This window comes from Anolis carolinensis, chromosome 3 (assembly GCF_035594765.1).
Source record: "Anolis carolinensis isolate JA03-04 chromosome 3, rAnoCar3.1.pri, whole genome shotgun sequence".
NCBI classification, from domain to species: domain Eukaryota; kingdom Metazoa; phylum Chordata; class Lepidosauria; order Squamata; family Dactyloidae; genus Anolis; species Anolis carolinensis.
The window spans coordinates 3,220,859-3,240,867 of NC_085843.1; the positions used below are offsets into that span (position 1 = coordinate 3,220,859).

At 43.7% G+C, this 20,009-nt stretch overlaps 2 protein-coding genes across 6 annotated transcripts in view; both read left to right on the forward strand.

Moving 5' to 3' along the window:
• LOC103281042 (disintegrin and metalloproteinase domain-containing protein 9) overlaps window positions 1-3,843 on the forward strand; it is a 67,808-nt gene extending 63,965 nt beyond the window's left edge. Inside the window, exons 22-23 of the mRNA XM_062974339.1 lie at window positions 241-289; window positions 3,642-3,843. Of these exons, the coding sequence (XP_062830409.1) occupies window positions 241-289; window positions 3,642-3,707 (115 nt within the window). The 3' untranslated portion in view covers window positions 3,708-3,843. The remainder of the gene's footprint in view (window positions 1-240; window positions 290-3,641) is intronic.
• Window positions 3,844-6,292: 2,449 nt separating this feature from the next.
• Window positions 6,293-20,009, forward strand: part of atg16l2 (autophagy related 16 like 2) — a 94,047-nt gene continuing 80,330 nt past the window's right edge. For 2 of the 5 annotated variants that reach the window (XM_062974402.1, XM_062974404.1), the window contains exon 1: window positions 6,329-6,423. Coding sequence is in view for 2 of the 5 variants with exons in the window: in XM_062974400.1 (XP_062830470.1) it covers window positions 6,324-6,423 (100 nt within the window). In the remaining 3 variants the exon portion in view is untranslated. Of the gene's footprint in view, window positions 6,424-20,009 lie in introns of all 5 variants that reach the window. The other 3 variants (XM_062974400.1, XM_062974401.1, XM_062974403.1) reach the window with 3 other exon arrangements.

Consider the following 20,009-nt stretch of genomic DNA (forward strand, 5'->3'; position numbering starts at 1 on the left):
CCTTGGGTGCATCTACACCATAGAATGGATGCAGTTTGACACCACTGTACTTGCTATGGCATAATGCTATGGAATTCTGGGAGCTGTAGTTTTAAGCAGCTGAGGGGGAAAAGGAAAGGGCCTGAGGCTGTTAGGAATGGTGGGAGTTGAAGTCCAAAACACCTGGAGGGCCAAAGTTTGCCCAGGCCTGGGTTAAACCCACACAGAATGTTCGCTAACATTGGTACTTTCCATCTATAGGTTTGCAAAAGCGATCCGGAGAAATTTATTTAAGGAGCCGTACGATACAGTAAGTCGCAGTAAACCATTTTTTTTCATTAAACATCCTAATCCTATACTTTTTTTCCTTTTCCTTTTGAAAACTTTAACAAAACGGATTCAAAATAGGCCATTTTGCAACAAATGTACTTAATTCATGGCTGCTTGAGCAATGTTCCCAACAAAAGACCTTTTAACTCAGTCCTATTGCTTGTCCCAGCCTGATTAACCTAAGTGTTGCATCTCTATTCAGTCACTGGTTGAATGGGTCTACACTAGCTGAAATTAAGCAATAGGGCCCTAATAATAATAATAATAATAATAATAACCTCCTTCTCCTCTACTTAGTACTTGTTTGTAGGGATGGAGAGATATGAGTTGTGAATATTAATGGGTCATTTGTATATCAAATTGCTTCTATATTTTTGTGTCTGTGTTTGTGTTCATTTAATTTTTAACTAGCTTGGGTATCCGGGTTATTTGAAAAAAGTTATTTTTTAAATTGTACGAAATGCATAAGGTTGTGGGTGAACTATAACTCACATCATGCCAGGTTGACCCCGAGAAACTCCATCAGGACTTAAAGTTTGTGATGTTGGGCAAGTTTGCTCTGGATGCATTATGGGTGGGGTTCAGTGTGCTCTCTGGCTGTCGAGTAAACTACAACTCCCACTTTGGTGAGTCAGTCCCCTCAAACCTCTCCAGTATGTTGAGTTAGTCATTGGGGTTTCATGTGCCAAGTCTGATCCAGGTCCATCATCAGTGAAGGTCACATTTTCCCTGGTTGTGGGTGAACTACAACTCCCAGAAAGGAAGGTCAGTTCCACTGAAACCCCTCCAGTAATCAAATTTCGGCATATCAGGTCTCTGTGTCAAGTTTAGTCCAGCTCCATCGGTGTTTGGGTTCACAGTGCTCTGTAGATGTAGGTGAACTATAACTCCCACACAGGGCCGGTTGATTATAAGAGGCCGCTGACGCGGCTGCCTCGGGCGCTGGATGCTAGGGGCGCTGTCAAGGCGTCGACAGCGGCCCGTAGCGCCACCGACGCCTCCGGTGTTGGCGCGGCCGCGCGGGGCTTCAATCTCCGCGCCCGCGCCAAACCGCTGAAAACAGATATGCCATTTTGCCCTTAGTTTGTCAACTAAGGGCAAAATGGCCTATCTGTGCTGTGCGCATGCGCACAGCCAGATAGGCCATTTTGCCCTTAGTTTGTAGACTAAGGGCCAAATGGCCTATCTGTGCTGTGCGCATGCGCACAGCCAGATAGGCCTTTTTGCCCTTAGTTTGTAGACTAAGGGCCAAATGGCCTATCTGTGCTGTGCGCATGCGCACAGCCAGATAGGCCTTTTTGCCCTTAGTTTGTAGACTAAGGGCCAAATGGCCTATCTGTGCTGTGCGCATGCGCACAGCCAGATAGGCCTTTTTGCCCTTAGTTTGTAGACTAAGGGCCAAATGGCCTATCTGTGCTGTGCGCATGCGCACAGCCAGATAGGCCTTTTTGCCCTTAGTTTGTAGACTAAGGGCCAAATGGCCTATCTGTGCTGTGCGCATGCGCACAGCCAGATAGGCCTTTTTGCCCTTAGTTTGTAGACTAAGGGCCAAATGGCCTATCTGTGCTGTGCGCATACGCACAGCACAGATAGGCCATTTGGCCCTTACTTCCTGGTCGCGGCCAGGGCACGCTGGGCGGGGGGCGGGGCCAACTTTGTCAACTAAGGGCAAAATGGCCTATCTGTGCTGTGCGCATGCGCACAGCCAGATAGGCCATTTTGCCCTTAGTTTGTCAACTAAGGGCAAAATGGCCTATCTGTGCTGTGCGCATGCGCACAGCCAGATAGGCCATTTTGCCCTTAGTTTGTAGACTAAGGGCCAAATGGCCTATCTGTGCTGTGCGCATGCGCACAGCCAGATAGGCCTTTTTGCCCTTAGTTTGTAGACTAAGGGCCAAATGGCCTATCTGTGCTGTGCGCATGCGCACAGCCAGATAGGCCTTTTTGCCCTTAGTTTGTAGACTAAGGGCCAAATGGCCTATCTGTGCTGTGCGCATGCGCACAGCCAGATAGGCCTTTTTGCCCTTAGTTTGTAGACTAAGGGCCAAATGGCCTATCTGTGCTGTGCGCATACGCACAGCACAGATAGGCCATTTGGCCCTTACTTCCTGGTCGCGGCCAGGGCACGCTGGGCGGGGGGCGGGGCCAACTTTGGCCCCGCCCCCCACACTATTCGCCCTGGCCCCGCCTCCCACGCAGCGTGGGAGGCGGGGCCAGGGCATGCTGGGCGGGGCCAGGGCGTGGGAGGCAGGGCCGGTGGCGGGGGCGCTTTTTAGCACCCCCGCTTAACATTTAAAAATATCTCCGGCCGGCCCTGCTAGTCCCACAAATCTGTTGAGAATCATCCTGGACGACTCAAGTCTAAATGTAGTTAGATAGATGATAGAGTTAGATTGAGGGAATCCTTTCCCTGTTTCCAAAGCATGCCTAGACAGGCTTTACTGTGTTTTCACTCTATCCTGTGTATGTCACATCCCTTACTTTGAAGTTAGTAGAAATGTGAATCTTTAGGGACACTGACTTCCCGTTGGTCAGAATGTCTTTTATGGCCCCAATAAACTGGACCATGAGGTTGGAACCATTTTGGTTCTCTCTTCTCCCTTTGTTCTTCAAGCTAACAACACGTCCTGCCATCTCTCCTGGCAAGATGTAACTATTTAGATGTTTGTTATTTTTCCTTTCTTATTTTTCCTTAGAAACCAGTCTAGAGTAGACTAGACAGCTCCCAAGCCTTTCTATCTACAATGGAGTTCTTTTTACCTGAATAAATACTTTTTGAACTTTTATTGAGACTCTGCAGTCCATTGCAATCCTAAATGATCAAAGGCTTCTCTTGCTCAACCCGTGTTGCATTTGAAAGCTTTTGCTTTTGCTACTCTGTTGATTTTTGGTGAGATCTCCCCCAGAGAGGTTAAATTGAGTCTAACCGCTCAGAGATTACCACAACAAAATCAAGGTGAATTTTCCCCAAAGACCTCCAGGAGTTTTTGCTAGTCATGAGGTCTCTGTGTGCCAAGTCTCATGCAATTCCATCTTTGATGAAATTCAAAGTGCTCTTAGATTGCAGGTGAACTATACATCCCAGTGCATACAACTCCTATACATCATCGTGAATTCTCCCCAAACTTCTAGTATGTTCGGTTGCTGATCAATCCCTCTGTTTGCTGTGTGCCATTGAAAAGGACAGGAAAGGGTTATGGGAGAGGCAGTGGGCGGGGTCATGCAAATTCCACCCCAATGGAGAGAGAAAGAAACACTGGGATGTCTGTGGTGGAGGAAACACAGAAAATCTAGGATGCCTGACTTTCAGCTGGACATGTCTTCTCTTCCAGGAGTCCATGGGCTCCTCATCCCTGAAACCCCAGGAAGGAAAACTCGACTTGACTTCTCCCACGTAAAGCGATGGAGCCAGAACCTCGACAGCCCCCAAAGAAGGCTCCCCAGACCCACCAAAGAAGGCCTTTCCCATGGTTTTCCGGTGTTTTCTAGCTTTGTCTCTCCTTATCTTCCAATAAAAGGGTCTTCCTCCTTTAACTACACATTTGCCATTTATGCAGCCCTCTTCATAGAGTTCAGTGGGTTCAACTTCTGTGGATTTGACTACACTATGTAGTGTAATTTTTGTTCCTTGGTTACAGATGACATTTCCTAATTGCCTTTGTCATAAAAACATGGGAAAAGTTTATTAAACTGCAAAATTTTGTATTTGCAGGAGAGACATCCTGCAGCATATTTATCTTATATTATCTTATTATTATATTTATTATATTATATTATTATAATTGTATTATATAATAATAATAATAATAATAATAATAATAATAATAATAATAATAGCACTATGTCACACGATTTTTGTTTCTGGGTTACAAATGTCATTTCCTAATTGGCTCTATCATAAAAACATGGGAAAAGTTTATTAAACTGTAAAACTTTGTATTTGCAGGAGAGACATCCTGCAGCATATTATCTTATAATAATAATAATAATAATAATAATAATAATAATAAAACTTTATTTATACCCCGCCACCATCTCCCCAACGGGGACTCGGGGCGGCTCACATGGGGCCATGCCCAAGACAATACAATAGACAAAATATAAAAACAACATTATATAAAAACAACATTATATTTATTATATTATGTTATTATAATTGTATATAATAATAATAATAGCACTATGTCACATGATTTTTGTTCCTGGGTTACAAATGTCATTTTCTAATTGCTTTATCATAAAAGCATAGGAAAAGTTTATCCAGTTGCCAAAACATTGTGCTGGAAATCCTGCTGTAGCACATTTTGCTCTAGTTTTGCAATGAATATTTCTTCATCGAGTTTCAACCAACTCAACCTAGTTTGTGGCAGCCACAAAAACAACATTTCTGGAGTAAAAGAACTACTTTCGAAGTAAGGATCGCACAATTAAACAGGAAATAATACTTTCAAACCAGAAACAGATTTTTGTTTTCAAATTTTGTTGCATAGTGTTATTTACAAATTTTATTAACATGGAGTAAGCAGCAGGGCTTGTTCAACTCTTCCACTCACGGCCCTTTGATAAATATCTATGTGATCCCAGGTAAATAAAATAGGTATTTTATCTATCTATATAAAAGTGTAATGAAATTTCGGCCTAGGACAAAACAACAAAACTACACACCCCAGAAACACTAAACTTGGCAGCACAACCCCTCACCCATGCCTCTACGTTCATACAACAAAAAGAAAAGAAAAATAAAGTCCTAATTAGAGGGAGAGGAATAATTGTTTTTATCCAATTGCTGCCAGTTAGAAGGCTAAGCTCCGCCCACTTGGTCTCCTAGCAACCCACTCAGCCAAGGGGACAGGCAGAGTTAGGCCTCACTTAGGCCTCTTCCACACTGCCTATAAGATACAGATTATCAGATTTTAACTGGATTATATGGCAGTGTAGACTCAAGTCCCTTCCACACAGCTATAATGGATTTCATGTAAGGTAAAACCTTGACCCTTGACCTTAACTACCACCAATTCCTCAATACTTTATTTCCCATACCACCAGACTTCGCCACAGCAACACGTGGCCGGGCACAGCTAGTCTATATATATAAAAGAGTGATGGCATCAGGGCCGGGCACAGCTAGTATACTTATATATACTGACAACTCATTGGCCTTTGCAAGGCTTGCTGAAGAGGCTGATTTTCCTTTTTGGAAAAGCACAACTGAAGCATTTTTGGGGAGCCCACTGTAAACCCTGCACAAGAGATATCTGTAAATGTCTCAAAAAGGTTCCATGGATGGTTGTCAATTTTTGGGACCGCGACATCATTTCTAGTGAGGTCCATCTGCATTGTGTTGTCGAAGGCTTTCATGGCCAGGATCACAGGGTTGTTGTGTGTCTTTCGGGCTGTGTGGCCATGTTCCAGAAGCATTCTCTCCTGACGTTTCGCCCACATCTATGGCAGGCATCCTCAGAGGTTGTGAGGTATGGAGAACCTCACAACCTCTGAGGATGCCTGCCATAGATGTGGGCGAAACGTCAGGAGAGAATGCTTCTGGAACATGGCCACACAGCCCGAAAGACACACAACAACCCTCCATCTGCATTCATTCTATAATGGAGAAGAAGTAGAGAAATGCGTAGGGTGTAATGGCGCAAAGTGGCCACGAGGGGTCAGTGTTGCTTTGCACAACTTTTTCCCAATTTGAAAAACTTTTTCCCATTTGAATAAAATGAGCAACAAGTTAAAATACATATTTCTAGGGAAGGAAAATAATATTTTGACATTATCTGGATTATATGGGTCTACACCAGGCATGGGCCAACTTGGGCCCTACCGGCTGTCAGGAATGGTGGGAGTTGGAGTCCAAAACACCTGGAGGGAGGGCCCAAGTTGGCCCAGGCCTTGTATATAAACTGCGTTGCTTCCGGGTTGCAAGGGGAATCCCCGCGCCGGCCCCGCCCCCAGGCGTGACGTCACGGGGAGTTCCCTCGTCTGGGCCCGCCCCCTGCTGGGACGTGGGAGCCATGGCCGGAGAGCGTCGCGGGTGGAGAGGCCACATCGCCCGGCAGCTCAAGCACCGCGACCGGGTCCAGAAGGGACGCTTCCAGACCATCGTCCAGGCCTGTGAGTGGAGTCCTTCAAGGGGCAGGGAAAGAGCAGTGGTGGTGGTTGTTGTTGTTGTTGTTGTTGTTGTTGTTGTTTATTCATAGCTTGGGGTGCCCGGGTTATTAGAAGAAACCATGGTTTGTTTTGGGGCGTTAGGTAATATCTCGCAACCTCACCACCTCTGAGGATGCCTGCCATAGATGTGGGCGAAACGTCAGGAGAGAATGCTTCTGGAACGTGGCCAGACAGCCCGGAACACTCCCAGTGATTCCAGCCATGAAAGCCTTCGACCACACAATTATTCATTAGGAAAAAAAAAAAAAAGCTAGTCTCTGGTTTCATTTTTTTAAAATTAGAAAATACATAACAATCTGGGCGAACTACAATTCCCAAAATCGTGGGTCAATCATTAACGCTGGCTTCCAACTGACAATGGACTCTTGTCACACCCTGGACTCTCCACAGATATATATATATATATATATATATATTCCTTTCCTTGCCTAGTTTCTCCATGCCTCACAACCTCTGAGGATGCCTGCCATAGATGTGGGCGAAACGTCAGGAGAGAATGCTTCTTGGAACATGGCCAGACAGCCCTGAACACTCCCAGGGATTCTAGCCATGAAAGCCTTCGACCACACAATTATTCATTAGGAAAAAAAAAAAAAGAAGCTAGTCTCTGGTTTCATTTTTTAAAATTAGAAAATTCCTTGCCTAGTTTATCCATGCCTCACAACCTCTGAGGATGCCTGCCATAGATGTGGGCGAAACGTCAGGAGAGAATGCTTCTGGAACGTGGCCAGACAGCCCAGAATACTCCCAGTGATTCCAGCCATGAAAGCCTTCGACCACACAATTATTTATTATTTAAAAAGCCAGTCTCTGGTTTCATTTTTTTTAAATTAGAAATACATAAAAATCTGGGTGAACTACAATTCCCAAAATCGTGGGTCAATCATTAACGCCGGCTTCCAACTGACAAAGGACTCTTGTCACACCCTGGACATATATTTTTTCCTTTCCTTGCCTAGTTTATCTATGCCTCACAACCTCTGAGGATGCCTGCCATAGATGTGGGTGAAATGTCAGGAGAGAATGCTTCTGGAACATCGCCAGACAGCCCGGAACACTCCCAGCAACTCAATGATTCCAGCCATGAAAGCCTTCCACAATACAATTATGTATTAGGAAAAAAAGCCAGTCTCTGGTTTCATTTTTTAAAATTAGAAAATACATAACAATCTGGGTGAACTACAATTCCCAAAATCGTGGGTCAATCATTAACGCCGGCTTCCAACTGACAAAGGACTCTTGTCACACCCTGGACTCTCCACAGAGATATATATATATATATATATATATATATATATATATATATTTCCTTTCCTTGCCTAGTTTATCCATGCCTCACAACCTCTGAGGATGCCTGCCATAGATGTGGGCGAAACGTCAGGAGAGAATGCTTCTGGAACATGGCCGGACAACCCGGAACACTCACAGTGATTCCAGCCATGAAAGCCTTCGACCACACAATTATTCATTAGGAAAAAAAGCTAGTCTCTGGTTTCATTTTTTAAAATTAGAAAATTCCTTGCCTAGTTTCTCCATGCCTCACAACCTCTGAGGATGCCTGCCACAGATGTGGGCGAAACGTCAGGAGAGAATGCTTCTGGAACATGGCCAGACAGCCCGGAACACTCAGAGTGATTCCAGCCATGAAAGCCTTCGACCACACAATTATTCATTAGAAAAAAAAGCTAGTCTCTGGTTTCATTTTTTAAAATTAGAAAATTCCTTGCCTAGTTTATCCATGCCTCACAACCTCTGAGGATGCCTGCCATAGATGTGGGCGAAACGTCAGGAGAGAATGCTTCTGGAATGTGGCCACACAGCCCGGAACACTCACAGTGATTCCAGCCATGAAAGCCTTCGACCACACAATTATTTTATTAGAAAAAATGCCAGTCTCTGGTTTCATTTTTTTAAAATTAGGAAATACATAACAATCTGGGTGAACTACAATTCCCAAAATCGTGGGTCAATCATTAACGCCGGCTTCCAACTGACAAAGGACTCTTGTCACACCCTGGACTCTCCACAGATATATATATATATATATATATATATATATATATATATATATATATATTCCTTTCCTTGCCTAGTTTCTCCATGCCTCACAACCTCTGAGGATGCCTGCCATAGATGTGGGCGAAACGTCAGGAGAGAATGCTTCTTGGAACGTGGCCAGACAGCCCGGAACACTCACAGTGATTCCAGCCATGAAAGCCTTCGACCACACAATTATTCATTAGGAAAAAAAAAAAAAGAAGCTAGTCTCTGGTTTCATTTTTTAAAATTAGAAAATTCCTTGCCTAGTTTATCCATGCCTCACAACCTCTGAGGATGCCTGCCATAGATGTGGGCGAAACGTCAGGAGAGAATGCTTCTGGAACGTGGCCAGACAGCCCAGAATACTCCCAGTGATTCCAGCCATGAAAGCCTTCGACCACACAATTATTTATTATTTAAAAAGCCAGTCTCTGGTTTCATTTTTTTTAAATTAGAAATACATAAAAATCTGGGTGAACTACAATTCCCAAAATCGTGGGTCAATCATTAACGCCGGCTTCCAACTGACAAAGGACTCTTGTCACACCCTGGACATATATTTTTTCCTTTCCTTGCCTAGTTTATCTATGCCTCACAACCTCTGAGGATGCCTGCCATAGATGTGGGTGAAATGTCAGGAGAGAATGCTTCTGGAACATCGCCAGACAGCCCGGAACACTCCCAGCAACTCAATGATTCCAGCCATGAAAGCCTTCCACAATACAATTATGTATTAGGAAAAAAAGCCAGTCTCTGGTTTCATTTTTTAAAATTAGAAAATACATAACAATCTGGGTGAACTACAATTCCCAAAATCGTGGGTCAATCATTAACGCCGGCTTCCAACTGACAAAGGACTCGTGTCACACCCTGGACTCTCCACAGAGAGAGATATATATATATATATATATATATATATATATATATATATATATATTTCCTTTCCTTGCCTAGTTTATCCATGCCTCACAACCTCTGAGGATGCCTGCCATAGATGTGGGCGAAACGTCAGGAGAGAATGCTTCTGGAACATGGCCGGACAACCCGGAACACTCACAGTGATTCCAGCCATGAAAGCCTTCGACCACACAATTATTCATTAGGAAAAAAAGCTAGTCTCTGGTTTCATTTTTTAAAATTAGAAAATTCCTTGCCTAGTTTCTCCATGCCTCACAACCTCTGAGGATGCCTGCCACAGATGTGGGCGAAACGTCAGGAGAGAATGCTTCTGGAACATGGCCAGACAGCCCGGAACACTCAGAGTGATTCCAGCCATGAAAGCCTTCGACCACACAATTATTCATTAGAAAAAAAAGCTAGTCTCTGGTTTCATTTTTTAAAATTAGAAAATTCCTTGCCTAGTTTATCCATGCCTCACAACCTCTGAGGATGCCTGCCATAGATGTGGGCGAAACGTCAGGAGAGAATGCTTCTGGAATGTGGCCACACAGCCCGGAACACTCACAGTGATTCCAGCCATGAAAGCCTTCGACCACACAATTATTTTATTAGAAAAAATGCCAGTCTCTGGTTTCATTTTTTTAAAATTAGGAAATACATAACAATCTGGGTGAACTACAATTCCCAAAATCGTGGGTCAATCATTAACGCCGGCTTCCAACTGACAAAGGACTCTTGTCACACCCTGGACTCTCCACAGATATATATATATATATATATATATATATATATATATATATATATATATATATTCCTTTCCTTGCCTAGTTTCTCCATGCCTCACAACCTCTGAGGATGCCTGCCATAGATGTGGGCGAAACGTCAGGAGAGAATGCTTCTTGGAACGTGGCCAGACAGCCCGGAACACTCACAGTGATTCCAGCCATGAAAGCCTTCGATCACACAATTATTCATTAGGAAAAAAAAAAGAAGCTAGTCTCTGGTTTCATTTTTTGAAATTAGAAAATTCCTTGCCTAGTTTCTCCATGCCTCACAACCTCTGAGGATGCCTGCCATAGATGTGGGCGAAACGTCAGGAGAGAATGCTTCTTGGAACATGGCCAGACAGCCCGGAACACTCACAGTGATTCTAGCCATGAAAGCCTTCGACCACACAATTATTCATTAGGAAAAAAAGCTAGTCTCTGGTTTCATTTTTTAAAATTAGAAAATTCCTTGCCTAGTTTATCCATGCCTCACAACCTCTGAGGATGCCTGCCATAGATGTGGGCGAAACGTCAGGAGAGAATGCTTCTGGAACGTGGCCACACAGCCCGGAACACTCCCAGTGATTCCAGCCATGAAAGCCTTCGACCACACAATTATTCATTAGGAAAAAAAAAAAAGCTAGTCTCTGGTTTCATTTTTTAAAATTAGAAAATTCCTTGCCTAGTTTATCCATGCCTCACAACCTCTGAGGATGCCTGCCATAGATGTGGGCGAAACGTCAGGAGAGAATGCTTCTGGAACGTGGCCAGACAGCCCAGAATACTCCCAGTGATTCCAGCCATGAAAGCCTTCGACCACACAATTATTTATTATTTAAAAAGCCAGTCTCTGGTTTCATTTTTTTTAAATTAGAAATACATAAAAATCTGGGTGAACTACAATTCCCAAAATCGTGGGTCAATCATTAACGCCGGCTTCCAACTGACAAAGGACTCTTGTCACACCCTGGACATATATTTTTTCCTTTCCTTGCCTAGTTTATCTATGCCTCACAACCTCTGAGGATGCCTGCCATAGATGTGGGTGAAATGTCAGGAGAGAATGCTTCTGGAACATCGCCAGACAGCCCGGAACACTCCCAGCAACTCAATGATTCCAGCCATGAAAGCCTTCCACAATACAATTATGTATTAGGAAAAAAAGCCAGTCTCTGGTTTCATTTTTTAAAATTAGAAAATACATAACAATCTGGGTGAACTACAATTCCCAAAATCGTGGGTCAATCATTAACGCTGGCTTCCAACTGACAAAGGACTCTTGTCACACCCTGGACTCTCCACAGAGATATATATATATATATATATATATATATATATATATATATATATATTCCTTTCCTTGCCTAGTTTATCCATGCCTCACAACCTCTGAGGATGCCTGCCATAGATGTGGGCGAAACGTCAGGAGAGAATGCTTCTGGAACATCGCCAGACAGCCCGGAACACTCACAGTGATTCCAGCCATGAAAGCCTTCGACCACACAATTATTTATTATTAAAAAAAAGCCAGTCTCTGGTTTCATTTTTTTAATTGGAAAATACATAACAATCTGGGTGAAGTACAATTCCCAGAATCGTGGGTCAATCCTCCCCAAACCTCTGGTTTCATTTTTAATGAACGGTCCCATTAGAAAATACATAACAATCTGGGTGAACTACAATTCCCAGAATCGTGGGTCAATCCTCCCCAAACCTCTGGTTTCATTTTTAATGAACGGTCCCATTAGAAAATACATAACAATCTGGGTGAACTACAATTCCCAGAATCGTGGGTCTACCCCCCCCCCCCCCCCGCACACACACACACACAACTAGGTCTGTATTCCCAGTTGGCCATGTTGGGTCTGTGTGCGAAGTTTGGTCCAGATCCGTTCTTGGCTGGGTTCAGTGCTCTCTGGATAAGGGTGAACTACAACTCCCAGATTCAAGGACAGTCACCCCCAAACCCCGCCCTGTATGCACAGTTGGACATGTTGGGTCTGTCTGCCAAGTGTGGTCTGGATCCATCATTGGTCAGGTTCAGAGGGTTCACAGAATACAGGTGAACTATAACTCCCATAGTTAAAGGTCACTCACCGCCAAAGCCCACCAGTATTCCCAGCTGGCTATGTTGAATTTGTGTTGTCGAAGGCTTTCATGGCTGGGATCACAAGGTTGTTGTATGTTTTCCAGGCTGTATGGCTATCTCTTCGAATGTTCTATACTATGACACAAGATAATGGGATCATTTCCCCAAGTTTCAGAAATATTCACACATCTACCGTTTTTGTTTTTGGTTTTTTTTGGAATTTTTTTAAAGTTTGGACAAAAACATTTTTTAAAAAGCCACAACAGCTAGCTCATTTAATGCCTTACTAATAGAACTTCAATTTATGGATTTCTACCCAGCCAAGCACAGATTTATTTCCTAGTATTGAAGTATCCGTCAGTTCTCCTCTTTGCAGATTCAGTCCTTTATTGGAACTCTGGCTGCTGCTACGAAGGAGGGACACATCTCTTCTCTCTCCTGATTTGGGGCTTCCTGGTGCTGAGCAGAATTCTGGGAAATGTAGTTCAGGGCCAGGCCTTTTGCATTCTCTGCCATAGGGCTCCTCTCCTTTCCAAACTACATTTCCCAGAATGCTGTGCTCTCTCGGCCTCTGATTTGCAGGGTTTTCCAGAGGCAATGTTGATGGAATCATTCCAGGAGTTGAGTGTGACGTCTGTAGACAGTCCACGTTTTGCACGGTCCACGTTTTGCTTCATTCAGGAAAATGCGGCACTCACAGGGCACAGGTGATGTTATATTTCAATGCTGATGTTGACTTTTGTGGAAGGGTGGCTCCAAGGGAGCGGAAATGGTCAACATTTTCTAACTTTACACCATTAAGCTGTATTTCTGGCCTTGCAGAGGGATTGGCTGGTGCCTGTTGGAAGAGCGCTTTGGTTTCCTCTGTGTTTAGTGAGAGACCGAGCTTTTCATAGGCTTCTGCAAAGACGTTTAGAGTGGTTTGTGTCAGAGTATTGTAGCGCAGCAGTAGTAGTATGAAAAGCAATGGAGCACAGAATGAAGCGACACTTCGAGACGTCAGTAAAAGCAATATACAAAGGGTTGTTTTATGTCTTTCGGGCTGTCTGGCCATGTTCCTGAAATATTCTCTCCTGACGTTTCGCCCACATCTATGGCAGGCATCCTCAGAGGTTGTGGAGAAACTAGGCAAGGAAGGTTAATATATATCTGTGGAGAGTCTAGGGCAGGGGTCCCCAAACTAAGGCCCGGGGGCCACGTGCGGCCCTCCAAGGTCATTTATCTGGCCCCCACCTTCGGTTTTAGACTTAGGTCTGAAATGACTTGAGGGCACACAACAACATTAACCACAACAACCATCCTAATTAACTTGACTATCTCATCAGCGAGAAGCAGGCCCGCGCTTCCCATTGAAATCCTAGTAGGTTTATGTGGGTTAAAATTGTTCTTATTTTAAAATATTGTATTGTTCTTTCGTGTTGCGCATTGTAGATGGTAAACGGAAGCTCTTCCGTGTGCCCATGAGCCCAGAGTCACCCTGCAGAACAATGCTCAGATTTGCAGAACAAATAATACAAGAACTTTACTAATTCCAAGAGATCCAAAGAACAATGGTATTCACAATGGTCCCTCTGATTGCTTACAGAAACCCAGCAGTCATAAACACTCCTTTTTCAGTCCATAAATCTCCTTCAGTGAAGAATACAGTCCTGGTTCTTCATCCTCTTTTCCTAGTAGCAATCAAGGCCTCAGAAATAGCAAGGACTCTCTGAGTACAGAGTCATCTTCCCCGGCAGTACTCACACTGAACAAAAATTTGTTCAAACCGGTTCTCCAGCAGCAGAACAGAAACAGTTTCGAATCAAATTACAGGTCTTTGCAGGTTCAGCCAATCGGCTTCATGCACTTCATTTTCCAGTTAACACACAAATATAGCACAGTGCCTTTGCAAACCATAACATTTTGTTGGCCTTTTTTTTTTTGCACTACAAATAAGCCATATGCAGTGTGCATAGGAATTTGTTCATATTTGTTTTTAAACTATAGTCTGGCCCCTCAACACTCTGAGGGACCGTGGACCGGCCCTCTGCTTAAAAAGTTTGAGGACCCCTGGTCTAGGGTGTGAGAAGAGTTCTTTGTCAGTTGGAGGCCAGCGTGAATGTTGCAGTTAATCACCTTAATTAGCATTGGAAAGGTTTGTCTTTTGCCTGGAGGGCATCCTTTGTTCAGAGTCATTAGCCGTCCCTGGAGCTCCTCTGCCCTCAGAGTGTTGCTTCCCATCTACTGTTCTGATTTTTGAGTTTTTTAATACTGGTAGCCAGATTTTGTTCATTTTCATGGTTTCCTCCTTTTTGTTTAATTTGTTGTGTCAAGTTTGGTCCAAATTCATCGTCAGATGGGTTCCGTGTTCTCTGAATACAACTGAACTATAACTCCCAGATGCCAAATTCAATCACCCCAAACCCCGCCAGTATGCACATTACGGCATGTTGGGTCTGTGTGTCAAATTAGTTCCAGATCCATCACTGGTGCAGTTCAGAGTGCTCTGAAATTGCAGACGAACTATACATCCCATGTTGATGTGAGTCCTGTGCATTGTTGGGTGAGTAAATTTAAGGATGTTGAGGTGGGAACATCTGACTTGCGTGACAAACAAAGAGTTGGACGTCCTGTGACAGCAACCACCGAGTTTCACAAGCAAAAGGTGGACTGATGGATTCAGGACAATTGTCGTGTCACTCAGAGAGAAATTTCAATCACAATCGGCATTTCACAAGAACGTGTGGGTCACATTATTGCTTTGCTTGGCTGTCGGAAGATCTGTGCACAATGGGTCCTGTGAGACGCCGGTTGCGGAAACAGAGTGTCGACTTCTTTCGTGACGGCTTCAGAAAACTTGTTCATCATTGGCAGAAATGTATCCGATTGTCTGGTGATTATGTGGAAAAGTGAATAGTAGTAGTTAAAGAGCATATTCTGAGGATTATTTCTTCGTTTGATTTATTAAAATATTTCAAACCACACCCAAGTAACAAAGGTGGAGGCATTAGTTTTCATTCAACCCTCATATACGGTCAACTCCTCTAGAGGTGAGAGGATCCCGCTTATCCTTTGCAGAACATTCAGAAACATGGGAACTCCAGACAGCAAACCATCAAGTGCCAGTTAACACCTCCCAAGCAACAACAGCCAGGCTACCTCTATGTAGATAACCTCACTGATTGGCATGGCTGCTCGATGATAATCAAGCTGGCTAATTGCAACATTCACACTTGCTTCGAACAGGCAAGGGTTCTTCCTCCCACCCTGGACATTATTCCACAGATACATTCCACTTGCTTCACCTCTGAAGATGCTTGTCACAGATGCAGGGGAAACGTTAGGAGAGAATGCTACTGTAACATGGGCAACGAGTCCGAAAAACTCACAGCAGTGATTCTGGCCATGGAAGCCTTCGACAACACATTCCAGAGATGTTTTGAGGTTTAGCTTTGCTGGTTTTCTGGGCCAGTTCTGCTTCTCTTGTGGCTTCTCTTTCTGACTCACGCAGCCTTCCTCTTTCCGGAACCACGTTCGGCTAGACAAATAACACAGAGCAGCTTCCGGGATTCGGTCTGCAAAAATTAGAGGCTTCATTCACTCCCTTTAACGTGCTGTTCTGCCACATCTATCTCTCACCCAAGCTCTCTCTAAAGTACACTTCATGCCTTGCATGTCAGGTTAAGTATCATTATCATAGAATCCCATGACTTCATCATCTTTCGACAGATTTCCATTTAGTTTCTTTGCAGGTGGAGTTGGAAGGGGACCCCAAAGGTCATCTAGTCCAACCTCCCTTCTACCCCTAGTAAGCATTATGCCTTGCATGTCAGGTTAATTATCATTATCATAGAACGCCATGACTTCATCATCTTTCTACAGATTTCCATTACCATATGTACTCAAGTATAAGCCGACCCGAATATAACCCGAGGCACCTAATTTTACCGCAAAAACTGGGAAAACTTATTGACTCGAGTACAAGACGAAGGTGGGAAATGCAGCAGTTACGGGTCAAATTCAAAATTAAAAATAGATATTAATAAAATGGTTTTTATGAATGTTTTTGAATATTTATATAAAATTAATTTAAGATAATAATAAGACTTCAATAAGATAAGACTGTCCAGCTCTGAATACCTAGGCCCGGGCTGTGGTGCAGGCTGGTGAGCAGCCAGCTGCAGCCAGCTGCAACAAATCACTCTGACCAAGAGGTCATGAGTTCGAGGCCAGCTCTCTGTCTCTGTCTTTGTTCTATGTTAAGGCATTGAATGTTTGCCTTATATGTGTAATGTGATCTACCCTATTATTTTTCAGTGATTGATTTGTGGGGAGAACCCCCAAAATACTGCTTGCTTACACTTGAAAATTGCTTCGGGCCAGCCCAGTGCACAGCAAAACGGGGAAAAAAAGGAAAAGTATGGTATATAATATACTATAAAGTAAGTTATAGTTCTATACTTCCTCAAGTGATATAATCACTTATATATTATGATGGTAGTATCAGTTTATATATTCCAACTGTACAGACAAGTACATATTTCAATATCCAATTTTAACAAATATAATTATTGGTACACAAAGTAGTCTTATTATAGTCTTGATAATATTCTCAAGGTTTGTAATACCCTTCTTCAAAATCGATCATTCAAAGTAAGGGCCTTCTCACAGCAACACCAGAGTGGCCAGATTCTGTTCAAAGGACATTTAGTATCATGGCAAGCGTTTAAAACTTTGCTTGTGTTTTCAAATACATTACAACTTGTATCCTTGGTTGGCTTCTAACATGATAAATAAATATTTGAATCCATGGCTCCTAGTCTGATAGTTTTAATTTATTTATTTGCAGTATTTATATTCCGCCCTTCTTTCTCACCCTGAAGGGGACTCAGGGTGGATCACAATGTACACATACATGGCAAATATTCAATGCCATTAGACATACGACATACAGACAGAGACACAGAGGCTATTGGACATTTTCCAGCTTCCAGCTTTGTGAGGGTATGCTCGATTCCGGCCACAAGGGGGAGCTGCTGCTTCCTCATCCACTTGTGACGCCGAGTCCTTGATGGAGTACTTCCTCATTCTTCCACACATACACTGGTGGATGTTTTTATGGTGATGTAAATTAGGTAAATTAGCCTCCCCGGGGCCGGGCTGTGGCACAGGCTGGTGAGCAGCCTGCTGCAATAAATCACTCTGACCATGAGGTCATGAGTTCGAGGCCAGCCCGTGGCGGGGTGAGCACCTGTCAATTAAAAAATAAAAAAATAGCCCCTGCTCGTTGCTGATGTAGCAACCCGAAAGATAGTTCATCTATCATGTAGGAAATAAGGTACCACTTATAAAAGTGGGGAGGCAAGTTTAACTAATTTACAACGTTGGAATGAGGAAGTGCCGTCACAGTGGATGATGAAGCAGCTGCTCCTCCCTGTGGCCAGAATCGAACATCCCCTCAGGAGAAGGTTAAAAATTGCCTCTGCGTCTGTCTCTGTCCCGGTTCTATGTGTATATGGGCATTGAATGTTTGCCCTATATGTACATAATGTGGTCCACCCTGAGTCCCCTTCGGGGTGAGAAAGAAGGGCGGAATTTAAATATTGTAAATAAATAAATAATAAGCTACATTTTCCTATTTGACAGATGCAACTGTCTTTTGGGTTGCTTAGGTAAACAACGAGCTGGAGCTATTTCATGGTCGGGCACTCAATCCGACCCAGGCTGGCTTCGAACTCATGACCTCTTGGTCAGTAGTGATTTATTGCCGCTGGCTACTAACCAGCTGAACCACAGCCTAGCCCATGGGCAGCAGAAAGCAAATCTGCTCCCTCTTCCTTATGGCATCATGAGACATGGCTCTCCTGTCTCCTCTCCACTTTCTCTTCTGCAGGCGAATCATAGAATCATAGAATAGTAGAGTTGGAAGAGACCTCATGGGCCATGCAGTCCAATCCCCTGCCAAGAAGCAGGAAATCGCATTCAACAGACCCAGTTCTCCAAGATGTTCCTCAGAAGGATCATTCCTGGTCTCCAGACCTTTGGTCCTTTGAGTCACCCTCTTCCTCTGAACACTTTCCAGCTTAGAGTCAATGTCTCTTTTGAACTGTGGGGGCCGTAATGGGACACAGTGTGATTCCAGGTAAAGAGGTCTGACCAAAGCAGAATACAGAGGTACCATGGTCTGGACACTTGACTCTTTTGGATGCAGCCCAAAATCCCATTGGCCTATTTAGCTGCTGCATCACATGCTTGGCTCATGTTCAGCTTGTTCTTCATGAAGACTCCAAGATCTTTCTCACATGGACTGTTGCCCAGCCAGGCATCACCCATCCCGTATCTTTGCCTTTCATGTTTTCTGCCTAAGTGGAGTATCTTACATTTGTCCTTCTTGAAGTTAATTGTGTTCGTTTTGGCCAATCAGCTCTCTAATCTGTCAAGGTCCTTTTGCATCCTGACCTTGTCCTCTGGAGTATTATAGCTCTCCCACCTCATTTGTGATCAGCCTGCCCTCTAAACCTTCATCCAAGTCATTAATAAAGATGTTGAGCAGAACTGGGCCCAGGACAGAATCCCCTTCCTGGCTCCAAATATTTATTTATTATTTATTTACAGTTTTTATATCCCGCCCTTCTTTCTCACCCCGAAGGGGACTCAGGACGGATTACAATGAACACATATATGGCAAACATTCAATGCCAACAGACAAACAACATACATTAGACAGACTCAGAGGCGTTTTTAACATTTTTCCAGCTTCACGATTCCGGCCACAGGGGGAGCTGTTGCTTCACCGTCCAGTAGTGGCTGTACTTCCTCATTCCTTTCCTCATGTTTTGCTGGCAGTTTTATGGTGTTGTAAATTAGCCTCCCGCATAAAGCGTCCCTAAATTTCCCTAATTGACAGGTGCAACTGTCTTTACAGTATTTATATTCCACCCTTCTCACCCCGAAGGGGACTCAGGGCGGATCACATTACACATATAAGGCAAACATTCAATGCCTTTAACATAGAACAAAGACAAGACAAACATAGGCTCCGAGCTGGCCTCGAACTCATGACCTCTTGGTCAGAGTGATTTGTTGCAGCTGGCTGCTTACCAGCCTGCACCACAGCCTGGGCCACTTCTTTCCAGGATGAAGAGGAAGAACCATTGGGGAAAAGCACCCTCTGGATTCAGTTGCTTAACCAACTTTAGATTTACCTCATAGTAGCCTTGCCTAGCCAACATTGGACTAGTTTGCTTGCAAGAAGGTCATGGGCTTTACTGGAATCAAGATCTGCTCCACCCACAGCATTCCCTGCATCTACCAAGCTTGTAACCCTATCAAAAAAAGAGACAAGATGAGCTTGGCATGAGATGCTTTTGAGAACTTCATGTTGACTCTTAGTTGACTTTTAGTCATCTCAGCATGTCCTACCGTTGATTCTTGTAGAACCGCTCTGTGTGGTTCTTCACAAACCTCATTGTCAACAGATTTTCTTAATTACTATGCTGTCCATTTTAGTGGTAATTACGGCAACACAATCAACCAATGGTGCAAATTATAAAAGTGACAGCAGTTATACCTACACTTAGGCACCTGCATTCCACTTCTGTATGGATTAAATCTCTCTGGAGGTTTTTGAACAGAGGCTGGATTTCCATCCAAAGGTGTTTTGACTGTGCCTTCCTTTGTAGCAGAAGGGGTTTGGACTAGATGGCCTTTGGTGGTCCCTTCTGACTCAAGTGGAATATAGACTACCTAGGACT